At 34.5% G+C, this 19201-nt stretch overlaps 1 protein-coding gene and 1 long non-coding RNA gene across 2 annotated transcripts; both read right to left on the bottom strand.

Annotated features, from left to right (window-relative positions):
- Positions 1-2326: 2326 nt before the first annotated feature.
- LOC146729797 (uncharacterized) lies at positions 2327-7808 on the bottom strand. The gene is made up of 2 exons (XR_014928080.1): positions 7718-7808; positions 2327-2497 (listed from the first exon to the last, which is right to left on the bottom strand). It is a non-coding gene; the product is annotated as an uncharacterized LOC146729797 (long non-coding RNA).
- Positions 7809-9531: 1723 nt separating this feature from the next.
- On the bottom strand, positions 9532-13099 carry LOC146729796 (uncharacterized). The gene is made up of 3 exons (XM_085495078.1): positions 12890-13099; positions 10783-12776; positions 9532-10468 (listed from the first exon to the last, which is right to left on the bottom strand). Exons 1-3 carry the CDS (start codon positions 13097-13099, stop codon positions 9532-9534), a joined length of 3141 nt encoding a protein of 1046 aa, XP_085351204.1.
- Between the last annotated feature and the right edge of the window lie 6102 nt (positions 13100-19201).

Here is a 19201-nt window from a genome sequence, read left to right as displayed (position 1 = left end):
ATCGCTTTTCAAGAATTCAATTTTATGCAATGTGAAACAAAAAGTTAAAGTCACACACAGCAGACACGAGTATTTAACCTCACACAATTTTAAGCTGTGACACGTTATTTCAAATTAGATCTCAATGATATTTATGTAATTTTCAAAGTGTTCATATAATATCTTATCCTTTCTCTTGATAATTACCGTTTGCATGCATGCGACTGGGTAAGCTGTGGTAAATGGAAGGCGTTCAATAATTGATCAACAATATGTAAAAGAAATAATAATTTACCTCTAACAAGGGGTGCGAAAATATCAACTTATCAAGTTCTACTGTTCATTGATTTACATGTAATGAAGCCTGCATAATCGTAAGGTTTTCTAAACTGAAGAAAAAGAAAAAATACAAGGAAGAGAATTGAAAAACACAGGTCTGCAAGTTTTGCCTACAGTAGTATGTGAAAGCTACCAGTTTGTTTTATAGCACTACAACTACAATCGCTCCAATTCAATTTGTGGCTTGTAGCCGAGATATTTCATTACTCGTTTAACATTTTCAATTAGATTTCGCAATTGCAATCATACCACGGTGGCCTCGGTTCATACGAAAAGGGTGTTGAAGGGTTGAGTGTTTTTATTTAAGTGCTATATTCGAGCTATATTCGAGCTGCACCACATTGCAGAGTAATGTGTGTAATGACTCGAAGCACCTATAACTATCAACAATTTCAGGACTCACATACAGATTTGAACTAAATTTGGTAGGGATATACATTGACATCATTTCTATGGCCCCTAATTTTGGAGATAATTTGCATATGTAAATTGCTTCATTTGCACATTACTAAATATGGATTATCTCAACAACTCGACAGATTTGGACGAAATATGATAGGCACATACATTGATGCAGTCTGCATCCATATTACTAGTGGTAATTATCTGAATATGCAAATTACAATACTAATGATTGTTTAATTTCATGAAAAATGGTGAATGATAAATGTTTCCCCCATTTTCTAGAGATAAACTATGCATGAAAAACATATCTGAATATTTTATTTTAAGTATATCAATGAGCTAACTAGAACAATCTTGAGTTTGACATATTTGGTACAACTGTAATTTTTGAGCTTCAGTACAAGATTTTTATTTCTGGTCTCAATACCCTTTCTAAGATTTGTTAAACTTGCGATATTACGAGGTTTTAGAACGCCAAAAAATGATGCTTTTTAACTTCGTTGAAAAATAAGAATTTCAATGTAAACTTATTTATGACTAATATTAGTAGACATTTATTGAAATCTTAAATTACATAACTGTAAGATATTACCAGTATACTTTTGAATGTAAATAGGTTACTTTTGAACTTCCATTTATTTATAATTAATATTAGTAGACATTTATTGAAATCTTCTAATACATAACATTACGATATTACGAGTATACTTTTGAACGTAAATAAGATACTTTTGAACTTCCATTTATTTCTAATTAATATTAGTAGACATTTATTGAAATCTTCTATTAAACAACTAAGATATTACGAGTATACTTTTGAATGTAAATAAGATACTTTTGAACTTCCATTTATTTCTAATTAATATTAGTAGACATTTATTGAAATCTTCTATTACCTAACTGTAAGATATTACGAGTATACTTTTGAATGTAAATAGGATACTTTTGAACTTCCATTTATTTATAATTAATATTAGTAGACATTTATTGAAATCTTCTAATACATAACATTACGATATTACGAGTATACTTTTGAACGTAAATAGGATACTTTTGAACTTCCATTTATTTATAATTAATATTAGTAGACATTTATTGAAATCTTCTAATACATAACATTACGATATTACGAGTATACTTTTGAATGTAAATAGGATTCTTTTGAACTTCCATTTATTTATAATTAGTATTAGACATTCATTGAAAACTTCTATTACATAACTGTAAGATATTACCAGTATACTTTTGAATGTAAATATGATACTTTTGAACTTCCATTTATTTCTAATTAATATTAGTAGACATTTATTGAAATCTTCTATTACCTAACTGTAAGATATTACCAGTATACTTTTGAATGTAAAGGATACTTTTGAACTTCCATTCATTTCTAATTAATATTAGTAGACATTTATTGAAATCTTCTAATACATAACATTACGATATTACGAGTATACTTTTGAACGTAAATAGGATACTTTTGAACTTCCATTTATTTATAATTAATATTAGTAGACATTTATTGAGGGCACTTTTGAACAACATGTTTTATAAATTATTGAACTATTCGTGAAGTAGACGGGGAAACAAAACACCTAAAATGTATCATTTGAGAAAATCATTTATTCAAGTTAATATTAAACACACATTTGCAAAACAAAACAATAATATCAGGTTGCATGTATGCAAGGTTTAGGAGAGTCAGGATCTGACAAATTTCCACCAATCCGGTCTTCATTACAACTCCTTAGTTAATTGGTGTACTGCATTTATCCTGTGAATAAAAAGAAATGTATAATGAACCTTAATTTAAACCGTACAGAAATATACTACAACATTTTATTTTGTGCCAGCTTTCTTGAGAAGTAAATATATAATATAAAACATGCAATATATATGCTCCTAATGCAGATATCAGAATAGCCTGTTGACATACGGTTACTGCATATCTACTACTTAAATATTAAGATTAGTTATCAAGGTACAATTGGAACAAGAATTTATTCATACAAAAAAGTTGTAAGTTAAAGTGAATTAATGATGCACAGATTGACACCAACAACTAGTTAGATCTTATATAAGTGCCTTAAATTATCTGTGATTTCATCTGGATATTAGAAATATAATTCAGTGTTTTGGGTTGTATGTGGCGATTTTGTTTTGAGATATTAGCACCAGAAGAATTCATTATAATGCACATTTTCCTGATTAAATATGCACAGATTTGTAACAAAACCTTTCGTTTGTCCCATACTATCCGATTGCCGAGTTTTGTCTGAATATGATCACTGGTCCTAGATTTATATTTATATATTTCACCAGTATACAAACAAAATATTTACATGTCCATGTACGGGACAAAATTGTATAATACTGGTGGGGACCAAGGAAATAGCCCATTTGGACTAGTCTAGTCCATGGCGCTTAATATTAAATAAAAAAATTAAGTCGTCATAAAAGTCACAGTAAACAAACAAAAGTAATGAATTAAATAAATGAGATCAACCAGTAAATAGTATAATCAATCATCACAATGAATGAATGATATTAAAATTATTTAATAAGAGTATTCAAATTTGCATACTTTTAAAATGAATATGCTCTATGTACATAGATAAATATCACTCACTGAGAAGCATTTTCTTCAGCTCTTGTTTGAAAATGCTTCTACTGCCCATGCTTTTTAGGGTTGGGGGGGGGGGCAGAGTTCAGATGTTTAATAGTGGCGTATTGAAAATTATGTTGTGTAATGGTTAAACACATGTTAGGGACAGTGAAGTTACCAGTAGACCAGATGTGGTTGGATAGGGATGATAAATGTGCTGGGGGAAATAATCGCTGACACCATGGACAAATCGATTTGTTTTGAGGTCAAAATTTGTAATTGTAATTTGTAATTTATTCATTTAAAACAGTACATCCATAAATGGTTTTTCATGCACAGCATATAGATATAAAATTTTACATAAAATTGAACAATCCACTGCAAAAATGACGAGAACACAATAAAGAAATGCATAAATAGGGTATAAAATAAAATGACTACGAAATAATATGATAAAATTACAATTAAAAACAAGTCATTGAAAATTGCACAGTCCCCGCCGTAAAATTTTTCAAAGTTCTCTTTGTGCTCGTCATATTAAAGCGGAGGAGTTGTCGCGAGCGTGTCCTTGAAACTTGAGTTCCAAGTGGCGTATACAACAGATTGTTTATTTACATCAAAACACGTGTTCTGTGTAGTAGTAATATGGCCAAAAATAAAAACAGTCGTTATTCGGCCATCTATGATCTGATTATGAAACACACTGATATGTATGATGTATGCCAAATACAAATGAAAATGGTACATAAATTGTGGAAGTAGTAAGGCCAAAAAGTCAGATGCTTGTCAATCGGCCATTCTTGACCAGATTTTGAAACAAATTGTCATGGACATGCATCTTAACATGTTTAAAGTACATGTATGTGCCAAATTTGAATGAAAACTGACAGAGCACGTCCAAGATACCGCATAAAAAAAAACAAGATGCCTGCCAGTCAACAATCTTTGATCCAATTGCGAAATAAATCGTCATGGACATGTATCCTAATATGTATAATCTATGTACCAAGTTTGAATGACAACTGACAAAGCATGTCCAAAATACAACATTTTCAGAAAACAAGATGGCTGCCAGTCGGCCATTTTTAATCGAATGACGAAACCACGGCATGTGCATATGCCCCACATAAGGTACTAGGCACATGCAAAGAATGAACGGGATCAGTCCACAGGATTCTGAAATACGACTCTGGACAGAGGGACACACGGACGGACACACGGACGGACAGGGACATGTATCCTAACATGTATGATCTATGTGCTAAATTTGAATGAAAACTGACAAAGCATGTTTAAAATACAACATTTTCAAAAAATAAGAAGACTGCCAGTCGGCTATCTTTGATCCAATTGTGAAATAAATCGTCATGGACATGTATCCTAACATGTATAATCTATGTACCAAGTTTGAATGAAAACTGACAAAGCATGTCCAAAATACAACATTTTCAAAAAACAAGATGGCTGCCAGTCGGCCATTTTGAATCGAATCGCTAAACCACTGGGCACATACAAAGAATGAACGGAATCGGTCCATGGGATTCTGAGATATGACTCTGGACGGACGCACAGACGCAGACCGAATTATAAGTCCCAGTTTTCGGACTTCGTCCGAACGGGGACTAAAAACATAGCAGTCTGAAAAAACGATAAAATGCATAAATGGGGTAAAATATGAATTTACAACAAAGTGGTAAGATAAAATTATACAATATTGTTAGCAGCTGTAGTAATACATTTGTAAGTGAGAAAACTAAACCCCTTTTCAGATAGAAGTTTTTAACAAGCAGCCTCTCGGTTGAGATAGCTCCGCTGTTAGCAATGCACATTTCAATTAAAGAACAGAAGATATGATTAGAAAATGAACAATATGCATAGTATCAATGCAATGAGACTTGTTTTCAACAAGAATTCAAAAATATCATTTTTCACCATATATGATTGTTGTTTTTAACAAGAAGTCGAAAATATCACTTTTACTAAAAATGATAAAAATATTCATCAAAATTAGAGAATTGAAGTGTCATCATGAAATGAACAAATTTGAGAGTGGTCCACATGTAGTACCTATATATGTAATATCAAAGCAATTAGACTTGTGGTTTTTAACAAGAAGCCGAAAATATCACTTTTACCAAAAATGACAAAAATATTCACCAAAATTAGAAAATTGAAGATATCAATACAAAATGAACAAATCTGAGAGAGATCTACCCAAGGTACATATACACCAAGTATCAAAGCATTCAGGCTTGTAGTTTTCAAGAAGAAGTCGAAAAAGTAAAACATTGACAAGGACGACGGACGGACGAAGACTGACAATCACTCATATGATAAGCTCCGCTCGACAAAGTCGACAGCTTTGCTAAAAATCATCCCCCTTTTCAGACAGACTGCTCAAAATTTAAATCCCTTCTGACCGCACATGTATGTGTTGCATCCGGTTAGTTATACATGTACAGTTTCCAAATAGATAAAATGCTATTTACAGGTAATGGTGATTTTGTGTGTTAAGTTCAATAAATCACTTTGTTCAAATGTCTTAATATGTAAATAAAACAAGAAAACCATCAGAGATGGTTGATTCCTAAGCTGTTCATGGAAAATTGGAATTATTCACTAGCAGTTACAGCTTTGGGTACCTTACATTGCTATTACAGTGACTATAATGCAGTGTATGCTATTTTTAAATCTGGTTGATTACACTGAACAAATCTGTATGTAGTTGCTAGAAATTGTTGAACTCTTTGTTCTTGCAATTTAAGTTAAACACTGAAAAGCTTTAGTGTGAATAGAGAGAATTTGTAAATTGAGAGCAACAGTTTTAAAAATAAGCGTGACAGTCAATACAGTTTGGAAAAAGTCAGCATAGAAATGCCAGACACAATTTGGTCTATAAGCATTAATATATGCAAACGTATGCAAATTAGCACACACACAATATGTTGTCAGAACCAGAACCATAAGTACACTAATCATACCCAGTTTGGAGACGATTGGCATAGAAATGGCAGAGATATGACTGTTCGTACACCTGTAACCAATATGCTGGACCAAACATTGTGAAAAGGGATTGTCAATGGAGTTCCAACCAATCATGCAGATAAATCAGTAACGGAAACACAGACGTGCAGATTTGCCAGTTAGAACCTTCGATAAAAGCGATCAGGTCGATCATGAAATGTACATGATTGTTTAGACAAAACTCAATCAGATCAAAGGCCGCGCCTTTGGAGTTTAGATACATGTTTCTCAGGCAGTTGGGAGATACCACTTTTATGACAGGCATGGAGATGCGCAACATGTGAGAATTGTTTAACTTAAATACAACATTTTCTGTTTTGTATACTATGCTGTTGTAAATATGTGTTACATAATAGTGTACAGTAGTGTACGCATGTGTTTCCTTTGCTGTATTGTTTCTAAATTTCTCTAAAAAATGTTTTTTAAGTTTACTCAAAAACAGTACTTCAAAATGGTATAAATTATAAAAATATGATCATACAAAATCTTGGATAAAAGAATAAAGTGTGTACAGTTTGTGTTTTTTCTTAAATTAAATTTATTATATAAAATGTTACAAACAGGTGCTCATTCTTTTTAAAACAGAATAAAATAATAAATTCATAGTAAACACATTTTTCTTTAGATCTTGACCAAATGCAGACAGAAAATGTTACATCAACAACACAAAACATATGGTAATGTTCAGTATATACTTTTATGGGGTACAAATTAAATAATTTTGAATAAGGTCACAGTGACCTTTAAATTATGATAAGACTTGTTTGTAACTCAAACATACTTGCCCTCCTTTGGGTAGAGGTATTACAGTGTATCAATTTATCTCGACAAGTTAATAATGCGTATCATTGTACATTCGATCAATTGGAGGCACACATGGAATGACTTGATGGGGCTTGCGTTGCCAGTCTGCTTCTAATTTTCGTGTTCAGAGCTGTACGACGCACAGGCATATTTTAAAAAAATCAGATTTCTCAAAACACATTACCAAAATTACAAAAACACTGGAGACAGCACCATGCAGATTGTCTATCAGGACACTGATGTTTTTTACCTCCATGATCAGGATAAGTGGCGACCGACTAAACTGCGACGAGCTATTTGTCGGGCATATTTTAGAAGCAACATGAACAATTTATGTGCTAGCTATGATTGCTGATTACATTGTACCTCCCAATTCATAGCACCCGGACTGCAGCTCACACCATCACATCACTGCACTAGTAAACAAGCACTCTGTCTTTGGCACTGGAACTATCGTCAGCGACAACTGTCCACGAAGCGATTACAATCATGAAACGCCTCCCTCCCATTATTTAGTATTTGTACATATTTGTTAACAAATTGAATGCAACAACTACCCACCTTTTAGTCGCAGTGATGTAAAATAGCAATCTATGTGGAAGATTCGCGGGACGGTTCAACAGCAACAGAACGGCCATTGATTTCCGGTAGACACATTTAAAGTTTTCCCATGATGCCATTTTCATACTCCTCAGGATAGTAGTCAATTATCGACGGGTTTTTTCGCACGTTTGAAGAAGTAGAACGGGGTTTCCGACGAAAAAGAGTTATTAATAATAAATAGAGTCTCGCAAAAATAAGGAAACGCCAACAGTATCTGTTGATAATATGAAGTTAAACAACTTTCTGCTAAAATATGAATGTAAGAGTCATAAATTAGTGAGTAATTAAGATATAAAAATATACAGGGGAGACTTTTGAACGTAAGGGTCCTTTGAACTCCTAACAGACGTGATGGCTGGACGGCAGCGAGTTCTTGTAAATCTTGCTGAGAGAGAATGCAGTTCTTACAAACGTCCGTGGAATGACATAGTGAAACTGTACATTGTCTTCAATTCGGCTTGACGTGAAACAATCTGTCTTTGAGAACTCGTAACGAAGAAACTGCGTGCCTCCACGTGGCAAGGTGTCTGTGATTAGCCATGTGTCCAGACTCGGTGATAATAGACGACTAATTGAAATTGACCTGTGACCTACATTTATAGTGGACAAAGACTCCTTAAGCTCCAGTAAATTCGATCATTATTAACGCCCTCTCGTGAGCGTCTATTGGCATACAAATAATACACACGTCTATAAATATCAAATTACACAAAATGCGTCACACCTCCCTCTGTAAAATAAAGAAAATCTGATATTCAAATCAGATTTTCTTGAACATTGTTTATATCTTACTCTAATTTTTTTTTTTTAATTTTTATATTTATGCAATTTTATATTTTGTTTACGATATTCAAGAAAACTAATTTGCTCATTTATATACATTATTATAGTGTCAATTATTTCAATTATAAATTGCTCTAGACATCTGCACAGATATTATCGACCCCACGTACATGTTTAATATTTAGATCGCACTCTTGCAAGATTATACTCCAATTTAACAATCTTCTATTGTTTTTCATTCTATTTAAAAATACCAGTGGATTATGATCGGTGAAAACAGTTAAGGGTTTTGCACCTGTAGAGACGTACACTTCAAAGTGCTGTATAGCCAAAACCAAAGCAAGGGTTTCTTTCTCTACCATAGAATAATTCATTTGACATAGATCAAATTTCTTTGAAAAATATGCGACTGGATGCTCAATACCGTCGCTGTCTTGTTGCAAAAGTACGGCTCCAGCACCCAAATCACTAGCATCTACTGACAATATAAATGGTTCATTGAAATTCGGCGCCTTCAAGACTGGCACCGTACACAATAATGACTTAACTTTTTTGAAAGATTGCTGACATTCCTCCGACCATAAATACTTTGTTTTTTTTTAGTAGGGCAGTAAGTGGCACAGTAATGTCGGCAAAATTTTTACAAAATTTCCGGTAGAAACCAGCCATTCCAAGAAATCTCAACAAACTTCGCCGATTTTCTGGAATTGGATATTGAACAATACTCTTTATCTTAGCCTCAATGGGCGTTACATTACCATTACCTACAACATGACCTAAATAAACAACTTTGGCTTTTCCAAAATCGGTTTTAGCTAAATTAACTGTTAAGTTGGCTTGCTTTAAATGAGCAAACACAATATCTAAACTCGAGATGTGTTTTTCCCACAAATCATTATATACAACAATATCATCAATGTAAACATCAACATTCTTCAAATCACCTAAACAAATATTCATCATTCTTTGGAACGATGCCCCGGAATTTTTCATTCCAAAGGACATACAGTGTATTGGTATAAAGCATCGGGCGTTACAAAAGCAGATATTTCTTTTGCTCGTTCCGTCAATGGAACGCCCCAATAGCCCTTTAATAAATCGCATTTAGTTATGTACTTAGCATCGCCAATCCGATCGATACAGTCATCCAATCTAGGTATAGGATATGAATCAGTTTTGGTTAACGCATTTACCTTTCGAAAGTCAGTACAAAAACGAACTGAACCATCAGGTTTAGGGACGAGGAGGCAAGGCGAAGCCCAGTCACTCTTACTTGGTTCAATTATGTTATTCTCCAACATGTACTGCACCTCTTTGCGGATTTTCTCCAGTTTAACAGGATTAACCCTATATGGATGCTGCTTGATCGGGGTAGCATTGCCAACGCCTACATCATGAACGAACATATTAGTTCTGTTAGGAACATCAGGAAATAGGTTAACATATTTCTGTAACAAACGCACGAGATCATTTTTTTTCTCATCTGACAAGTGTTTCAATTTAATATCAAGATTAGTTAGAATGCTTGAATTACTTAATTTCATTTTACAATCTGTTTTTGATTCTTCAATTGAAGTATCTGCAAAATAGTTTACTTCGGTTTTCCTTGCATGTACAATCAAAACTTCCTGTGAAGTATCTCTGGCGTGATAACGTTTCAACATATTTATATGACACAATTGTGTGGTTTTTCTACGGTCTGGTGTTTCCACCACATAATCAACGTCACTAACCCTTTTAACAACTGTATACGGCCCATGATACCTAGCTTTACGTGTGTTATTAATAGTTGGCAACAATACTAAAACTTGCTCACCTGGATCAAATACACGGTGTTGTGCTTTCTTATCATACAGGAACTTTATTTTAGCTTGAGCGGATTTCAAATTCGCTTGAGCCAGTTCACAAGCCCTACTCAGTCTTTTTCTGAATTTAGAAACATAGTCGAGCAAATTTAAACTGCCAGGATCTTCACTCAACCAATTGTCTTTTAACAACTTTAGTGGACCACGAACAGTATGTCCAAAGACTAGTTCAAATGGACTGAACCCCAGTGATTCCTAGACAGATTCTCTTACTGCGAAAAGCAGCAGATTGACTCCCTCATCCCAGTCTTTATCATTTTCAAAACAATAAGTACGGATCATGTTTTTCAGAGTGGAATGAAATCCCTCCAGAGCACCCTGCGACTCTGGGTGGTAAGCGCTGGATCTAATTTGCTTAGCCCCAAGCTGACATACTTCCTGCTGAAATAAACCGGACATATAATTCGTACCACGATCGGACTGTATTTCTCTTGGCAACCCAACCAGAGTAAAAAATTGATTAATGCTTTAGAAATTTTAGCAGCGGTAATACTGCGCAGCGGTATGGCTTCGGGAAACCGGGTAGCTGCACACATAATAGTTAAAAGGTACTGGTTACCAGACTTTGTTTTAGGCAAAGGACCAACACAATCAATTATTACACGGCTAAAAGGTTCATCAAAAGCCGGAATTGGCTTTAAAGGAGCAACAGGTATAGATTGATTTGGCTTCCCAACTACTTGACAGGCGTGACACGTCTTACAAAATTCTGAAACATTGCTCTTAATTTTAGGCCAATAGAAGTGTTTCGCAATTTTATCAAACGTCTTATTGATTCTCAAATGTCCGCCCATTGCAAGTCCATGTGCCATTTTAAGAATTTCGTTTCTAAAACACTTTGGGACAACTATTTGGTGTCGTACCAACCAATGGTCAGAAGCAGACACTATGGGAGAACGCCACTTTCTCATAGGGACACCATCATCAACAAAATATCCTCCAGGGACTTTATCCAATTCAGAATCAGGAAGTGCCAAGTCAAAAAGGGAAAGTAATTCCGGGTCACTTCTCTGTTCACTAATTAACTTATGTTTAGACAAGGATACATCAATTTTCTCATTGGGATCGCCACTTTTCATTTCAGCATCAATTTTGCCGGAACACTCACTGGCAGGAGGCTTCTCATTAACGCCTTCTGGCAAGTCGCCCATGAATGTTTCTGACAAACCAATTAAGTCATCCACCGACTGTTTAACACTATTATTCACTTTACTGGCCCTTTTAGCCATTGCCCGCGTCACAGCACAAGAAGAAAAAATACCAGGAATATCCTTTAAAATTTGTTCAGTGCTTACCAAAGTGACAGGCTTAGATACAACTTTAGGATCGGCAACAACCTTACCACCAGCCAAATCATTCCCTAATAACAAAGAAATACCGTCAATCGGCAACATAGGTCTGGTTCCAACGACAACAGATCCGGACACTAAATCTGAAATGAGATTAACTTTATGAAGAGGTACATTAATAAAACTGCCCTCAGTACCCTGTGCAATAATCTGTTCCCCAGTGGACGTACTCGAATCTAGAGGTAAAACCCCCTCTAACAATAAAGATTGAGTCGCCCCAGTATCACGAAGGATTCTAATGGGTACACGTTCAATACTCTCAGGCACAGACACAAATCCCCCAGAAACGAAGGGTTTAAATTCATCTCTCACCACACAAGAATCAGATTTACTATTAAAGTGTCTCGATACATTATTAGGCAACTCACGATGGCCTGGCTTAGAAGAAACAAATGCATTAGGTGTGGCTTCACCCCTTTTCCTTTTCAATGAATAACAATCTGACATAACATGTCCAAGTTTCTTACAATAATTACAAGTGGGACTAAACGAACGTGAAAATTTAGATCTAGCCCCGGACTGACCAACTCGCTTCGATGCCCCTGCTGTAGACTCCGAGGCAGTACTAGTTTGTTCGTTTTCGGCAGTCTTCGAAAGATTAACATTCTGCTGAGGTTTCTTAGATGCAAAACCTTTATTCCTCTGAGAAAATGACTTGTGAGTCAAAGCATAGTCATCAGCGACGGTGGCCGCCCCATGTAAACTCTCAACCTGCCGCTCATCTAGATAAGTTTTAATGTCGTCACGCACACAACTTTTAAATTCCTTTATTAGGATAATTTGCTTTAAGTTATTAAAATCGTTGTTCACATGTTTTGAATGGCACCAACGATCAAAATACACCTCTTTCTGGTGTGCAAATTCAACATATGTTTGGTTACCCAACTTGTTATAATTTCTAAATTTCTGACGATAAGCCTCTGGTACTAACTCATATGCTTTTAATATGGCTGCTTTAACTTTCCCATAGTCCGAATATTCATTTAACGGAAGTGCAGAATATGCTTCCTGGGCTTTACCCTTTAAAACGCTTTGCAATAGTAAAGACCACATTTATGTCGGCCATTTTAAATTTACAGCAACTTTTTCAAAATGTTGGAAATATTTTGTGTTTCAATATCTAATGGACTAACCTCTTCGAAAGGTTCGTACATCTCCAATGATTCTTGCGGTAATTTATCATTATCAACCGACCTCTCAACAACAAGTCGTTTAATTTCATGTTTACGCATGGACGTGTTAGCATCAACTTCCAACTGATCAGATAAATCAAGTAACTCTGTCTTCTTAAATTTTTCTAATTGATTGAGGGAAGGTGTTTCAATAAAACTTGTAATGTCCATTTTGATACCTCGCTTACAACTTGGATGTATATATAAATAATTTGAAAACGCAAACTACGTTTATAATTTATTCGATCCCGGACGAGCCCCCACTTCCTGTTACGGCCGAGTTTGGGTCTAAAGTCGGATGACGGACAGACTGGAATCTTTCCGTTGACCCAAACCCAAACAAGGGGTTCGCAACAAGAAACGACACGAACACAGGATATTGTCAAATTCTATTATTGTATTCGTGTAAATAAATATAGTGCGCTCACGAGGTATCAAAATACATTAATTCAAATGAACAATAAATTCACAAATTCAGCCTAATACAATAACAGTGTGGTAAGACACACAAAATTAGACAACGCAAGGAAAATACATTTACAGTCGCCTGGAGTCATAAAATGATATGGACACTAAAATACCTAGTTTCAAAAGTCAATCTTTTCGACGCAAACAACGCGTGGCCTAATCTTCGGCTGGCTTCGGCTCGAACAATTGCGACGTGATGGCTGGACGGCAGCGAGTTCTTGTAAATCTTGCTGAGAGAGAGAGGATGCAGTTCTTACAAACGTCCGTGGAATGACATAGTGAAACTGTACATTGTCTTCAATTCGGCTTGACGTGAAACAATCTGTCTTTGAGAACTCGTAACGAAGCAACTGCAACGTGGCAAGGTGTCGGTGATTAGCCATGTGTCCAGACTCGGTGATAATAGACGACTAATTGAAATTGACCTGTGACCTACATTTATAGTGAACAAAGACTCCTTAAGCTCCAGTAAATTCGATCATTATTAACGCCCTCTCGTGAGCGTCTATTGGCATACAAATAATACACACGTCTATAAATATCAAATTACACAAAATGCGTCACACACATATTTTAATTAATCGTATATTAAAGTGTGATGTAATAAATACAATGCACATATTTTAATTAATCGTATATTAAAATGATGTAATAAATACAATGCACAGATTTTAATTAATCTTTTATAAAATGATGTAATAAATACAATGCACATATTTTAATTAATCGTATATTGAAGTGTGATGTAATAAATACAATGCACAGATTTTAATTAATCGTATATTAAAGTGTGATGTAATATATACAATGCACAGATTTTAATTAATCGTATATTAAAGTGTGATGTAATAAATACAATGCACAGATTTTAATTAATCGTATATTAAAATGATGTAATAAATACAATGCACATATTTTATTTAATCGTATATTAAAGTGTGATGTAATAAATACAATGCACAGATTTTAGTTAATCGTATATTGAAATGATGTAATAAAGACAATGCACAGATTTCAATTAATCGTATATTAAGAGTGATGTAATAAATACAATGCACAGATTTTAATTATTCGTATATTGAAGTGTGATGTAATAAATACAATGCACAGATTTTAATTAATCGTATATTGAAGTGTGATGTAATAAATACAATGCAAAGATTTCAATTAATCGTATATTGAAGTGTGATGTAATAAATACAATGCACAGATTTTAATTAATCGTATAATAAAATGTGATGTAATAAATACAATGTACAGATTTTAATTATTCATATATTGAAGTGTGATGTAATAAATACAATGCACGGATTTTAATTAATCGTATATTAAAGTGTGATGTAATAAATACAATGCACAGATTTTAATTAATCGTATATTAAAGTGTGATGTAATAAATACAATGCACAGATTTTAATTATTCGTATATTGCAGTTTGACATGATAGTTAACTAACAGTATAACACAAAAAACAAGGTCAAAGTCGCTCATGTTATATATATATATTAAATTATTTTTATTTTTCTAGGTATTTCATTATATTTTCCCATTTGTTAACAAATATTTCGTGTTTGTTATATTGTTCTGCGATCGACTTTTCTAGGTTAAAGGTTTGTTTTACTCTTTCAATGAATAAGTTTAAGTTTGGTTTAGAATTAATGAACCTCGCAATATATAATTCGTATTTCCCAAGTAAAATTGAGTGCTTCGACAGGGCTTGAAAGTTACTTGTACAACCAGAATTAAAGATTACCTCTTTTCTTTTTTTACATATATTGATATTTTCGTTACATATATTTATCCAAAATATTTTAAACTTTTGCCAGAATTTCTGGCTTTCTTCACATTCCTACAGCAAGTGTTCTAACTCTTTCTTTAGGTCACAGTTTTTGCATTTGTCATCGTCAATTTTCTTAAATTTGTATGGAAAAACATTTGTCGCAAGAATTCGATGCAAAATTTTATACTGAAATCCGCGCATTTTTTCGTTGATTGGTATCTGTTTAATTTGTTTCCTGTCAGTCAACATCATCTGTATATTGTTTACTAGCAAAGGTGCTTAATGCAGTGGCCTTCTCAAATTTTGAATTTCTTAAAACATTGTAGTAGTCATTACATTTGCTATATCGCTTATAGTTTTAGCAAATAGGTCTCGTTTCCTTTGGCGACGTACGCCGTTTTAATGCAGATTTCCATTCTGTGGGGATTGCGGACGTTAAACCATAATATTTAGTAAAATCTGACTTTATATTAAATTTAGTCTGGAACTGATTGAATGACAAAACCTCCCCATTCTCATCAGTCAAATCACTTACGTACTTCACCCCGTGGTCAAACCAATTGCGGTAAAATATCGATTTTCCATCAATAAGTACGTACTTATTGTTCCATATTATCTGCATCCATGGCTTAGGTTCGGCAATCTTTTGTGATTTTTGGAACTCTGACCAGTGACTAAGAATTTCACGATAAAAATAGGTATCTTGACTGAGAGCGAGTCAATCGAATAATTACAATTGATAAGCAAGGCCAGCCCTCCCTATTTATTAAAATAATGGTTTGGAAAATTGGACCAGGATGACTGTGATTCTAATATTCTGTTCATCCGCATTAATTTTAATGCTTTATTCATTAGTTCAAGATCTAAACAGTTAACGCCACCTTGAGAAAAGTGGCCAAGCATGGTATTGTTCTTAATATGATGTTTTCTTCCTTTCCACAGAAAATTAAATATATATGTGCCTGCTTCTTTAATACCATTAACTGGTACGGGTATGCTAATCATAATGTAAATTAACTGTGAGGCTCCGAAGCATTTGCCCAGTAATGCTTTGCCTTGAAGGGTTAAATCTCTCGATTTCCATATCTGAAGTTTATCGTTCATTTTTTAAATTTTTGTCCAAACATAATTTTTTTCATTTTTGTATTTATCGTGACCTGCATACACCCCAAGTATCCTAACGGGACCCAAAGACGGCGATAAGCCCTGTGGAAGCACCCATCCCCCATTCTGATCGCCTACTAGAATTAGTTCTGTCTTCTCTAAATTTAAAGTCAAACCTGACTGATTACTAAAATCAGATAAGATGTTTAGAGAAATTTGAATGGATGAGCTGTCTTTAAGTATGAATGTCGTATCGTCTGCATAAGCAGATATTTTTCGCTGGTATCCAGATGGTAATGTAATACCCCTAATTCGTTCATTATTTCTAATATGAATTAAAAGTAGTTCTATCGAAACAACAAATAGAGCAGTGGACAAAGGACATCCTTGTCTGACCCCTCTGTGTACCTCAAACCACCCAGTGTTGGCACCTTTGTTCAAAACGCAACTTTGAATGTTTGTATAGAATGTTTGTACCCATTTTATTAATGAAGGCCCGCCTAAGGCTTTATACATAAATGACCATTCTAATGAATCGAATGCTTTAGTATAGTCTAGAAATAATAGTGCACCTTGGTTACCAGTTCCTTCGCACCATTCAATAATGTCACAAATTAGACGAATATTATCTGTAATACGTCTGCCTTTTATAAAGGCGGACTGATCTTCATGGATAATAATAGGTAATACTTTCTTTAGTCTTGCTGCTATACAGCGGCTTGTAAGCTTATAATCTGTATTTAGTAGTGAGATTGGTCTCCAGTTATGTATATGAAGTGGGTCTTTTTCGGGCTTTGGCAATAACGTAATCACAGCTTGTCTTTGTGTTGCGGAGAGAGAGACATTGTTGTATGCATAATTTATGCACGCCAGAAGACAATCACTGATATTTTTCCACAATCGCAAATAGAATTCGGGCGGAATTCCATCACAGCCGGGGATTTTATTCTTAGGACTACTCTTAAGAGCTTCAAATAACTCGTTTTAGTAATTTCTCCTTCGCAGATATTTGATTGCTCATGATTGAGGCTTGGAATATGGGCAGCTTCAAGGAAGCTATAACTATTCTCGTTAATTTCCAACTTTCGTTTGGAATATAAATTCTCGTAACAATATTTCTTTGGAGTCTGTCATATGAGTGTCCCCATCCTTGAGTTTGTCAATGGACTTCTTTATATAATTATTTTTTCTAGGTTTAGGAAATATTTATTGCTCTTTTTCTCCACATTGATACCAATTTACCTGTGACCGAATAATAGACCCCTGTATTTGTTGCGCAACCAACTTTTCCAGTTCATTTTTCACTTGCTCATATTGCAGCAAAATGCTTTGATCTAGGGTTTCATCAATACGCTCTTCCAGTTGTTGTAATTTTCTATTTAAGTTGTTCCCTTTGTTACGCAGATTTCTTTGTTTGTTTTTACTATAAATAATGGTGTTCTCTCTGATTTTGAATTTTAAATATTCGAATGTCTGTTGAGCATTGTAACTCAAAAAGTTACACTCTCTCTATACTTCAATGATCAGAGCATCAATTTGCGCAACATAAATCGTTTAAAAGGCTATTTTTAAACTTCCAAAATCCCGGACCTCTTCCACAATCAGGAATCAGGTCATGAGGATCATGCTATGGTCAGTACGAATGCTTGGCATAATATTACAACTTTTGACCGCGTTTGGTAACCGTTCGGGGACCAAAAAGAAATCTAATCGTGAACCAGAATTTCCAAGCCTCCAAGTAAACCGATAATTTGATGGGTTATATTTTCTATACAAATCAAGTAATTTCAAATCATTCATCAATCTGTAAATTGTTCTTCTAGTAGGCCCTTTATTGTCGATTCCGCTATCGTATTTATCTATAATCGGGTCGAGGGGGACATTAAAATCTCCTGCAATAATGCAGTTAGAGTGAGGAAAGTTAACTTTAATTTCGTGACTAAGCTTAGTAAAAAACTTTTTCTGGTCTGTAGTTGCATTTGGAGCATAAATATTTGCAATAACGAACGTGTAATCCCCCTTGGACAACTCTAATAGGATGTATCTACCTTGTAAATCTTTGACATTTCTGCCAATATTCAGATCACTAGATTGAACCATGACATGTGGGTTGAACCATGACATAAAAACAACTCGCCTCCCCAATCAGATTTCCAAACTTTTTCGACACATTGACTTGAATAAGTTTCCTATAGTAAAACAATATGTGCTTTTTGTTTACGTAAAAAATTGAAATATTTCTTTCCGAATGTGTCAGTTAGTCAGACAGATAACGATCAGCAGTTATTGGGTCCATGGTCTAATGACGGCCGAATGAATCTCACACATTTTTTTTTTGCGTAATTTCAATTAATGTATTGATTGTGAGTAGACACAATTTGAATTTTAGCAGTTATGGGGACATTAAGTAACGATTTCGAAAAAAATGATTGCACTTTTGAATAATAACGACAATGAGGGAGTTGCTAACTAGGGTTCTGCTTTCTTCGTTCTAGCTTTCTGTGGTTTGGCCTTCTATCGATGGCCATTGAAAATAGCGCATAATTCAGGTTTTAGTTGTTTGTTGTGCGGCAGTACTCCCAACATTTTATTCTGATAAACGATCTACCGAAATCGATTATTATTCATGGCAGGTCGGACGTATATAATCGTATGCGCGCGAACCCACGATCTTGTCGTTCCATGGTTGTCCGGGCGGATCGTGTGAATAGGGATGCCAATTCTGACCAATCCTATTGGATCTGGCTTCTCGCGGCACTCGAATGTGCGATTATAAATTTCGTTAATGTAATCTGAATGTGAATCCAACTTTATTTTCACGTCCAAACGCCATACTCTTAACTGGAGATCTGTGCTGAAAAGGAATCCTTTGTGGCGTACGCAAGACGATGAACAACTTGTGTTTTTTAACATCACTTCGC

This window comes from Saccoglossus kowalevskii, chromosome 21 (assembly GCF_978046115.1).
Source record: "Saccoglossus kowalevskii chromosome 21, keSacKowa6.1, whole genome shotgun sequence".
NCBI lineage: Eukaryota > Metazoa > Hemichordata > Enteropneusta > Harrimaniidae > Saccoglossus > Saccoglossus kowalevskii.
This window is presented reverse-complemented; position numbering and strand designations above follow the sequence as displayed.